Raw genomic sequence first — 11,480 nt, 5'->3', positions numbered from 1 at the left:
CATACATTTCATGGCAGGAAAGTCAAGAAAATGTTTAAAGATACTCATCTTTGGTTTGATGCTCTATCATTTGAGGTATGAGGCTAATTTTTATGTTCTGACTTAAGGCAAGGCAAAGCTGCCTGCAAAAGGTGATGTAAAAAGCTACCACTAGTAATGCAAAGCAATCTAAAACTAACAGTGCTTTCACTTTTCATGGGAATGTCTGCTAAAGTTGGTAGCTGTGACTGAAAAAGACAATGAATTCAGGCAAGTATATACTGCAAACCTGTATGTAATGGAAAAAAAAAGAAACCATCTTACTGCAACTAAGTCTTGAACAGTTTGAACTTTTTTTTTTTTGCATTGAAGTTTCATTTCCCAAAATAGAATATTACACACCAACAAAACTCATGTTTCTGGAATTTACATTCAAATATGCTTTCTTATTCATTCTGTACAAATCCAAACAACCAGGATTCCTCTTGATGAAATGAGCTACTATGGTAGCACAACAAGATCAGCTGTAAAACATTATTCAGCTCAACATATTTACAAGGTTAGCTCATATAATCAAACCACAACAGTAATTTCACTTTGTGTAATTCTTAATACATGCTAGAAAAAGTTCATACTCCCAAAAAAAAAAAAAAAAGATGGAAGAAATCAGAATAAGAATTTCACATGCGTGGTTTATAACTTGACAGTCATCGGCCACAACTGGAAACAGACTGCCCTGCTTGATGGATCAGTGACAGGAGGTATGTTAATTAATATAGCAATGAGCCATCAAGACAGCATGTGTAAGTAGGCACACAGAGCCTGGAAAAAGGATGGCAGAGGGGAACAAAGGCAGAACTGTCTTCAGTCCACAGAGAAATGCATCAGTAATTGATTAAGATACGCTGTGGTATGAGGCTCTGACACTGAACTCATTGCATACCTTCATAAGAATTCCTTCGACAGCTATCTTTCCATTATCAAAGCCTTGTTTTTGACTGTTCCCTTCATCCTCCAATTTTTAAAATTCCTCGAATTATTTTGAACCCATTTTTCATCTCACTGAAAATACAATCCAGCAGACTCCTCAACAGTGATTCTGAGTTCACCGTGCCTGACATTCCGCAGAATGATTTTGCTCTCTGCAAAAATGAATGCAAACTCTTATCAGTCTGAGTTGTCAGAGCAACAACAAATGGTATCAACACCTGCACCCTCCTGCTCAGTGTTCCAGATATTGCAGGGCATCATTGCAGCTGCATAACATCCGTTTTCAGATAGTGGCCCCAGTGCAAAATCAGTCTCTCCACACACCTTTTCTAAATGTAATAAAGACCCCTATGATACATTCATACCAAATAACATGCTTATGTTTTATTCAGGATCTTTCAAAGTGAAGCCACATAAGTTGCCAGTAAAATCTACTATTTTCTACAAAGGCATTCCAAATTTCAGTTCCCCCAGACATTTGGGAGACAGGCACACACAAGTCTCATACTGGAAATGTGAGAGTGAAATTTGCTTCAGTCACATCAGAGAATCAGAAAGGACTCCACAGGAGCCAGTACGGAGTTACACTGGTGTAAAACAGGAATGAAAACAGAATTAAGACCATTCAAACTGGAAAAGATTCTCCTAGATTACAAACATGTTGATCCTTCAGACAAATTATCTGATTATTATACATTCTCAGGTCAAGGTTTGATGAGATTGGTTCAGGGGGACTCTCTCACTCAGCAAGGGATATTTCAATGTGAATCACCAAAATACAGTAAAACAGTCAATTCGCCTCTTATTTATGAGGTTATTAGTAACATCTTAAGCCCTGAAAAGAAAACTTAATGACGCATTTTTACATTGGAAGATGCCAATCAACCCTTATATCACTTCTGCAACGTGGACAAGTTTTATCATCTCTGCTTTGCTAACCAAGGAATTCACACAGGAGCTTGTGCAGTGACTCAGGACAGTCAACCAAAGTGATGAAAGACATACGGTTAGAGTCCAGGACTGCCCTCCAATGCAGCATGTCACCCAGACAACTGAGTCCAGGGTCCAAGCCTCTTCTTGTCCACTTCAGGTATAAACTCTATTTATTTCAGCAGATTTTGAACTCCTAATTTGCACAGATGGAAAGAGGGAAAACAGCTCTCAAAAATAAATGGCTCAAATTAAGAGCTTGAATGTTTTCCTCATCCATCTCTGACATCCGGACCCAAAGTAGTCTCAATTGTTCTGCAAATGGGAAAAAAGGACCCTTCGCTATGTCAAGGAAACATTAACATTCTCTCACTATGAGTAATAGCATTCCTCTTAGCCAGCTCCACACTAGAGCGAATCTTCATCTGTATCGATGTCACTGCTTGGTTTGTTCAGTCTCTCAAATTCTTCTCCATCCTACAGGAATAAGAAGAGAACAATGTGAGCAAAAGACATCTTGTTACTGATACATAGAAAGAGGAAGAGAAAGAGAGAAAGAAAAGAAGAAAGTTTATTTATGGTATCTCTGTGATATTAACACCCAGTAATTTACATGTTTTACCAGTATGTTAAAATCTTCCTCTAACATATACATATTCATAAGAAACATCCCATTCATCTTTAATACTTTTACTGACTTGTCTCTAAACAGCTTGTAGCCTATCCATTCATCAGGAAACTTGCTCACATAGCACTGTTTTTACCACAGATGCTCAATTGTAAATGTTAAAACAGGTAATGCCAGCTACCCCAAAAAATACATCTGTATTATTTACTGCTTGTTAAACAACAATATAAAAGGGTAGAAGTTCTTGAAAACATCTCTACCAAGTTTAATTTTTTCTAGAAATAAATGGAGACAGCACTCTCTGCTGGTTGCATCATGTGTAACAGAGCAGATCTGTACATGCAGAACACACAGACATTAGCTCCTTCCCACTCTAATTTCTCAGCTCAATTAAATGAGCTGAGCCTAAAGGCAAGCCCTCTGCGTCACGTTCTAGTTGTTTAGATTACTATTCAAATTAGGGCAAAAAAAAAAAAAAGTACCTGCAGAAAATGTTGTGTATGAAAAAAATCATGTTAATATGTCTTCAGATATCTTTTGACTTTTACAGTATGAAGAATCTTAACAAATATATTAATTTCTTTATGCTACACAAAGATTTATCAGTTCTACTTAAGTACAGTTAGTTCCCAGGAGTCAGTTCCAACTTCTGTATGCCCAGGGCCAGTGGAAAAATGTATCTGGTCAAAGAAGTCGCAAAAGAGGATTTGTATAAAAGTTGCTGAAGTTGCTCACAGCACTGTCTGTAGTCACGGCAGAAAAGCAACACTTACCTGAGCTTCATGAATTTAAAAAGTGGAATACGCAAAAAAATTTCCCAACAATTTTAAAGATTTATGAGTCTGGTCACATGCACAACAAATCTTCCAAATATGCCATGGTGGAAATGGAGGTGAAACAATGGAGAAACCAGAGAAGAGGAGTACTGAAAAGCCTTACCCCACTTGACCTCTCCCACGTGTCTCCTTTGAAGAGCTTGCCCCTTTCCCGCGGAGTGACAAATTCCAGGCCTCTTGGTTTACTGGCATTATAGATGAATATGGAAAGAAGCACCACAGGAGCTTCCAAAAAGAATTCTAAAGAAGGCCTGAAGTCAAAAATGACGAAAGACACTGTGGTGATGATGACAGTGGTGATCTGAGCAGTCATAACATGGAACATGTTGTCTCGGAACTTCAAGATGAAGGCTACTGATAGCCCCAGGAAAGCTGTGACAAATATAAGAGTCACTGAGAAGACGTTGTGCCCATAAAAGAAGCCGCAGTTCCCTATCTGCCTCCGGTCCTTGGCCTGCAGACCCAGCATCAGCCCATTGAACAGCACCCCAAAGGCATACAGTTTGCTGTTCTGCGTGAAGATGCTTTCACCAAGCTGGTCCCCGTCTTTCAAGATCTTTTCGTTGTAGATGTTAGCCAGGGCAGATATGAAGCACTGCACTAGAATAAGCAGATGTCCCAGACTGAGGCGGAGAGGTTTCAGTGCTCCTGCCATGGTGCTGGTGACATTCCACTGGAAGCTGGGAAGGAAGCTGGGTGCTCCGCAGTTGCCCTTTTCAACACACGGTTCCTCAGGTCCCGTATAAAGAAGGCAGTGGTTAGATGGACTGAAAAACATATTGTGATGGAATCCGTGTACAGCCAAGCTTTGCTGATGGCCTCCAGTTCCCAGAGTCAGGGCAACGATGGACAGGAATAAGATGACCAGAGATGCCCACTGTACCCAAGAGAGTTTTCGCCTAGGAGCAGACAAAAAAGCCACTAACTTTAGAAACACAGCGGCACAAATTAAACAACAAGAGAACGAGCTCTAAAAAACACAGAAAAGACATCATGCCACAGGTAAGGAGATGCAGACAAGTACAAAGAAACATCTTGGGTTTTCGTAATTGACAGGAAAATGCGAAAACGTAGGGTTCTTTTCTGTGGCAAGTAGACCCCAGCCTGGTGATCACAGAAACACAAAAGGGAGAACACACAAAGTGCAGAGACAATTTAAGGGAAGTCTTTCAAGATGGTAGTTCTAGATGCCAAACACCTGACCACTAAAAGCAACTCTTGTCTCCGTGAACACAGAACACAGGTTTGATGAATTCAAAGAAAGTCAGACGTTCAAATAATTCTCTTTCTCTGGGAAATCTTCACAACATTTCACTTTTCCCCCATGATTTTGTGCACCTTTCTAATATTTTCTGATGATAGGAATGCAATTTAGAAGACCTAACAGTCTTAGCTATTTTACACTTTTTCACCCAAGGAAATCCTGTTTATTGTGTGGAAAAGAAAAAAAATCAGAATTTTGGAAGATTAAGCAAATGGTGACATCTTGAGATGTAAATCTAAAAAACTAAGAAAAAGCCTTTTGGTCAGACCATCAGATGCTCTTCTGAAATATTAACGCCTGTAGAAAAGGCATCTTTGTTCAAAGTTGAACACAAGTAACCTTTTAGGTGGAGTATGAAAGCTAATATCCATTTCCCTGCTAGTCTTTTCTGAATCTAAACCACACCATAAAGAGCACGAGTCAGCTGAAGAACACACAGGACAGAGAAACTGGCTTTTGTCACATGAATAACAAAGAACAGACGTACATATTTACTTTTAAAAACACACAGTTGACCAGAAACTGGCAAGAAGTACTGCTCATCATGAATATGAAATTTAATGAACAAATGAAGGAACCCAAAACCAGACCTTAATTCTGGCCATTCAACAAGTATATAATCATGATTTCATTCGTTTTCTGTTACAGGTGACCAAATGTAGACATGTAGGAGCTCCTTACAAGCTATTATTTCCAATGTTCTGGTATGCAGAATACAAAGCCATCTCTCATCAAGTTGGTATAGCCATAAGAAAACATTATTATGGTGCCTATCAGACACAGAAAGAATGTAACATAACCTCTTCATCAGAAAGATAAAAAATTAAATCTCATTTACCTTCATAAGTACTACTTACTTTAGCACTATCCTGAAGAGAAGAGCTGTTGTTATAATGACAAAATTTGAGAAAAGTACAGCCATTGCCTAGAAAAAGAAGGAGAGCAACATTATAGTCCAGACACCATGTTGACACCAAAAGCCCACCAATTTTGAGTGGTCCCCTTTCTGCAAGGTGTTTGGAAAGCATCACCCTGGTGCCGAGTAGCACACCCTTAAAATGAAATTCAAGTCCCACTTCAAAGTATCAAGCAAAGTGTGGAGATTAAGTTTAACTACAGCAGGAAGAGCTCTGCTGAAACAAAGATGTTAGGAAAACAATCCAGCTGGAAATGTACTTGGCCAAAAAGAAAACTGTTTATTTTTCTGGCAGATCAGTTTCCCCGTCAGGCCGACCACTAAGCTGCAAAATCAGCTGTGTCAGCACAAGTGAGAAAGATGCTCCAAAAGGAAACTCTGAATAGGGGAAGGTGAGGCTGCTTCTGATGGCAGCTTGTAGCATCCATGGTATCTCAGACTTGGACAGAAAATAAACTTTTTGCACATCAAATGCATCTCCTTTATCGATTATAAAACATAAAGAGATGCTCACCTTGAATTTCATGACAGGATTATCCTGTATAAACAGTATACATATAAAAAATAGGCATCTGAACTCTTTCCTCCATTTCAACATCAGAGGAAGATTGCTTTTTAGACGATTTTGCACAAAAACATACACATGGATTCAGAAGTGCAAAGTGACTTTATCTTGTACTTTCTTATCTACATGTCCACATTCTCAGGTTCTGCTATTGCAGAGCCTTTCTCATTTATCAAAGGAAAAGCATATGCCCTTTTCCCATCACCTTAGGTGTTTTTTTTGGAATAGATTGGCACTACCTGCTGAATAATAAATCTCACGAAGCAGCATGACAAGGTCTCAAGTAAGCTGAAGACTGACACAAGAAACACCTGCCTAAGAAATCACAGCTTAAGTTTCTGCTTTGTGAAATTACAACTCGGTTAAAAAAAAATATGTTAGACGAATATTATGGAAGAAGAAAAACATTGAATAAACAGATGAATCTGGAACTGACAGAAATTACTCTGGAAAAATGAGGCTTGGCGCAAAACTAATATATAAATGATATGCAAAACGTTCCACGTATATTTTTGGTCTCACAGACTAAGCCCCAACCATCTCTGGTAACGTAATATGACCAAAATCTGTAGCAGAATAGTTAAAAATGAATTGATTTTGAGTTTCTTTGTTCTCCGAGGCTTCAAGAGACCTCTGCTTTAGGTAAGTACAAATAAGAAACAAATTAACCACAGATTACTATGCTACTAGCTTGCATGCTGGAAGCAAAGTTTCTAAAAATAAGTTTTACCAGTAACAGATTGAGCAGAAAACAGCATCCACAGTTACTGCTGAAGCCTCAGGAGAAAAGATCTCAACAAACCCACTCTATACCTCAGACAACTGCTCACCCAAGTAATTACATAGCCCCAAATCTATAGTTTTAAAAGTCACGTGAAACAAAGTTCATCCAGGCATGGCCACCTTTTTTTAGGCATCTTGCCTCTGCCTTTTCTCTTGCAGGGTCTTGAACTCTTTCAAGGCATGCTACCTTACAGGTATTTAGTTATCTCATCTATTATTTATGTCTGTATTACAATTTCAGCTGTCAGTTAAAAGACACCAAAAATTCTGGAAGAGCACACATGTTCTGAGGGGAGAGAGACCAGTTTTGCAGTGTGTCCGTGTGCAATATACAAGCTGCGCATTTCACAAAAAGATCACCTTGACTTGAGCCAAAACAAATTGCTTAAGAAAGCATCAGTGTGGTGTAACCTTTTAAGTATCAGGTTTTGGTATTACAAATGTAATAGCTGAATTGCCTTCCCAAAGGAGAAAACATCAACTTGTATTAAAACATCCAGAATGTTCGTTTTCAGTATGTTTTTCCAGCCAAGCCCTATTCCAGACTGTTCCATCCTTGTCAAAAATGTACACCTAAAAGGGCATCATTTTAGAGGAGAAGGCCTGAATGAAAATGAAGAAACATTTATACAAATTTTTAATGTCAAACAAGTGTAGCCATGCTATTTATAGCAAGCACTAATCATTTGTTTTCACCTAACCGGTTTGTGAACCAAAAAGTACCCTAGCATGAAAAAAGAAAGCTCAAAAACTGTATGCTGAGAATCTGTAGATTTATCCAGAAGGCTGAATGTAGCTAGAAGAAACTAGCAATTAAACTTTGTGCTTAAACACAACCACATTTAATGCACAGCAACATAAAAATGTATGTAAATATTGAGATTCAAACAGTTTTCCTCCTTGCTCACTTCCTATTGCTCACCTGCTTTAGCAGGTTACATTTATTTGCTTTTCTTTGGAATTTGCTTTTCTTTGGAAACGGTGAGGAAAGAATGCAAGTCAACATGTAAAGTCACGTACATAAAGCAACAGAAGACAGAATATTGAGACTCAAATACTAGCAAGATGAGCAAATACATTTAAAAAGGAATACTGAATTGAAGAAAAAGAAGTGTAAAAAACAAAAAAACCTGTCCCACTCTTAGGTAATTCAGCCTATTCTTAAATTATTTAGGATGGAGAAAATACAGAGACCTTCCTCTACTGACAGCTGTAAAACACGGATCATTGGCAGGGGAAAAGAAATAAATAAATAAATAAGAAGGTCTAGCTGAAGATCTAGAGATCATTCATTTACCTGAAAATCTCGCCTTGTCAATGTTACAACTGTAAATAGCTTAAGGTTAATGTTATCAATTGGTAAAACATCAGAAGATACTTAATTCAGTACATGCATACTTACTGGCTGGAGGTAGGTCAGCACATAGAAGACAATCAAGTTGTCCAAGAAGTAAAGAAAGGCAGGAATTGACCATTTCATGGAATTACAAAAATTCTTCCAGGAAAGACATCCAGAGGGATGATCCAAACAACCCTCTGGAAGGAAAACAAATTAAGAGGAAAGACATTTTTCTTGTTTTATTTTAGTACAAGTCTATTCCAAACCCTTTTGAACAGGTACCACTGTTGTGTTCTTAAGAACACTGCTGGACTGCAAAAAGCCTCAGGTACTACAGGTCTCTGGCAACACAGAGGACACACCCAAGGCAGAACACGTAGCTAGAGAGCAATCCATTGCCTATGGGCATTCACCTTCTTGTTTCACCAGAGAAACCATCCAAGAATCCTTTAAACCCCCCCCCCATGAGAGTATTTGCCCACTGGAAGCAAAAAAGCAAGCATCAATCATTTGCTCAGGGCCAGAAAGCACTCTAGAAAGTCCCCACACAATAGTCACATCATTACTGGGCGATTACTAATCACATCTAGACCTGAAACAATGACTCAAACAGGGGATCTGTTCACATACCACCCAGAGGACAGCCAGTAACACCAGAAATACAAAATAAATCAGAACTTGGTATATATACAACACACAATCCGAGTCAAAAGAGAGCAAACGGGAAGAAAGCAGAAGGGACAAGGCACAAAGAATGACATTTACTTAGGTATTCAGGACACGTGCTTTAGGGTTGTGCCAAACCTTAGACTGGTCTAAAGTTGACAACAGAAGCACTTTGTTAGTACAGATTTAAGATTACAGAATGTTATCTAATCCTCTTCTGATTTAGTTACACACTGAGCTCAGTAAAACTCAGAAATCTGGTAGAAAACAAATTAAAAAAAAAAAAAAGAAAGCAAACTTGAAAATACGCAGTAGCAAAGGACGGCAAACATTAACTGTATTCACTGTCTCAGGTATTTCTGCATTAAATGGTGGGGTACAATTTTTATTGGCTTGCCAGAGCCATGACTGTTAAACGAGTAAGTGGACAAAACTAGCACTTCAATTTAACAAGTAATAACGTGCTGACTGCACCTGACAACCTCCTCCAACTTAAACGTCTGTACTCTAAAGTATTGCAATGCTAAAAAGTTAGCTTCTCAACCTTTTTAAATCAGGACAGAAACTGTACAAAGGCCCGAAAAGAAATGAGAAAAATAGCCTGCAATACAAAACTGGAAGGTAATGAAGCCTGACGCCACTTTTCCTGTACAGACAGCAGCCCCAAGATTTGTCTTTGTAACAAAGCTACTTTGAATTCTTACATTCAAATGCTGCTTCTGACTGAAATACCACCACACACATAATCCCCTCCAGTGGAAGGTGGTGGCACTTTTAAATAGATGCATTCAGAAGATTGGAAGATAAAGGCAGATCCTTTAGTTAAAGCAATTTATAAAATTCTGTTCAGTCACATCTTCACAGTGAGGTGAAGTACCTATTATCCTACCCTGATGCTGTGCTAAAATTCTTAAAAAAAAAATAAAAAAATAGATTGTGTCTTCATTACACTATCTAATTCAGCTTATCTGTCTTCATTTCAGCTATCATACCAACAACTTGAGAACACGTGAATTTATAGCACAAAGTACAGTTGTAAAAAGTGTTGTTATAATTCTGTATGGAAGACACAATCCCAGAGAACATTACTAGCAGGACTTTTGCTATACTATTAAACGTGAATCTTTTAGTCAAAGGAAAAAAACTGAAGTACAGCAAATCTTAGAAAATCAGTACATCTTTGTTATGTTAAACATACGTACTTACCTTTTTTCTTAACCCATAGTGCCAGTATCAAACAGAGGAACAATTTCACTACTTCAGAACATATGTTCACCGTTGTAGGAAGGTAATCATATTTGTTATCTGTGGGATTCAGCAAATTGTAGAGAGTACACGGTCAGATTCTATCTCCTGCATTCACAATTAGAGAAGAAACTATTTTAACCCCTCCAGTCAGAATTTTAGCTACTCCCCATGAACACAAAGGGCTCTTTCAGCACTTCAATTATAAATACTCAGGTTTTGATGGTATACCACTGCCTGAACGCTCCCCTTCCTAGGTGAAATCCTCCTTCATTTGGTCTCGGTTTACAATGAAACTTTAAGGAAGAATTCAGGAATAACGCTATCTTAAAAAAATAAGGGGAATATTTTCCCCCAGGCAGAAAAATGCTATTTTTAACCTCCAAGGAAAAGGCTTCCAGGATGACACAATATCTTTTAGGATTATACCTGCTCTTTGCTAGCGTGCTTCGCTGATATACGCTGACGGGGGAAGCGTTACAGCAAGACAGTTATAACATGCACACTATTTCTTAAAACCTGATGAGAAACATTGGCCAAGACGTCCACCCCCAGCCGTGCTTGCCCAATTTATTTGCTGACAGGCAGCTCCTGAGGCGTTCATTCCCTGCCGCACCTTTCCAGGGACGATCTCCACACGGATCAGACATCTTGCAGCCGCAAGGTGCTACTCTGCCTTAGATCCCGCGACATTTATGCCAGAAACCACGGAATTTATCCCGCTTTATGTAACAACGAGACGTTGGCGCTAAGCCGCGGGCTCGGATTTTGGGGACGCCTCCCCCGAAATGCCCTCGCCCCTCGCTGAGGCACCTTACGCCCCCCGCCCGGCAGTACCTTCGTTGGCAGAATACTTCATCAGGAGGATCCGGCTGGAGCCCAGCGCTATGAACACCCCGCCGAGCAGGAAGGTGGCGGCGGTGCTCCTGGAGCAGGGGGCGAGGCGGCGGCAGCACCTCAGCTCCATCCCGCTGCCCTCCGGGCGAGGCGATCCTAGAACAAGCGGCTCCCTAGGAAGCCACGCAGCCAGGTGAGGCTGCTCGGTGCCATCCCACACCAGGGGCTCACGCCGCGAGCCCTGCTGCCCCCTCGCTTTTGCCTTTAGGAGAGGGACGCGCTGTGAGGGGGGCCGCCATCATCGCCACCCCGCCCGCCGCTCCCTCAGCGCCCGTCACGGGGCCACTCCCCCGCGGCGCTGCCACCTCACCTCACCCGCCCCTCCCTCCCCTCAGGGCTCTTGCCCTTACCCCGTTACGTCACCCATGCCGGCCTCGTCCCCCGCGGCGCGCATGCGCGGGGAGGCCCGGCCGCGCTTTGCCAGCCCCTCGTTTCGCGTCAT

The 11,480-nt window shown here is 40.4% G+C and overlaps 1 protein-coding gene across 2 annotated transcripts; it reads right to left on the bottom strand.

Moving 5' to 3' along the window:
* Positions 1-313: 313 nt before the first annotated feature.
* On the bottom strand, positions 314-11,368 carry SLC35A5 (solute carrier family 35 member A5). Of its 2 annotated transcripts, none has more exons than XM_068696590.1 (6): positions 10,979-11,368; positions 10,103-10,201; positions 8,294-8,427; positions 5,485-5,552; positions 3,467-4,262; positions 314-2,376 (listed from the first exon to the last, which is right to left on the bottom strand). In XM_068696590.1, exons 1-6 carry the CDS (start codon positions 11,106-11,108, stop codon positions 2,308-2,310), a joined length of 1,296 nt encoding a protein of 431 aa, XP_068552691.1. In that variant the 5' UTR covers positions 11,109-11,368; the 3' UTR covers positions 314-2,307. The 2 variants fall into 2 exon arrangements, with proteins under 2 accessions (XP_068552691.1, XP_068552700.1); XM_068696599.1 differs by having other exon boundaries at positions 10,103-10,249; positions 10,979-11,118.
* Positions 11,369-11,480: the final 112 nt, after the last annotated feature.

The sequence above is a fragment of the Anas acuta genome, chromosome 1, assembly GCF_963932015.1.
Source record: "Anas acuta chromosome 1, bAnaAcu1.1, whole genome shotgun sequence".
Taxonomy (NCBI): domain Eukaryota; kingdom Metazoa; phylum Chordata; class Aves; order Anseriformes; family Anatidae; genus Anas; species Anas acuta.
The sequence above is the reverse complement of the archived record's forward strand: the minus strand, read 5'-3'. Positions and strand labels throughout refer to the sequence as shown.

Excerpts from the sequence above, each read along its gene's own strand:
- SLC35A5 (XM_068696590.1), bottom strand. The coding sequence starts at position 11,108 with ATGGAGCTGAGGTGCTGCCGCCGCCTCGCCCCCTGCTCCAGGAGCACC. Across the intron at positions 8,428-10,102 it reads ACTATGGGTTAAGAAAAAAG|AGGGTTGTTTGGATCATCCC; the intron begins GTAAGTACGTAT and ends TTTTCCTTCCAG. Across the intron at positions 4,263-5,484 it reads CTCTTCAGGATAGTGCTAAA|GCGAAAACTCTCTTGGGTAC; the intron begins GTAAGTAGTACT and ends GTCTGCTCCTAG.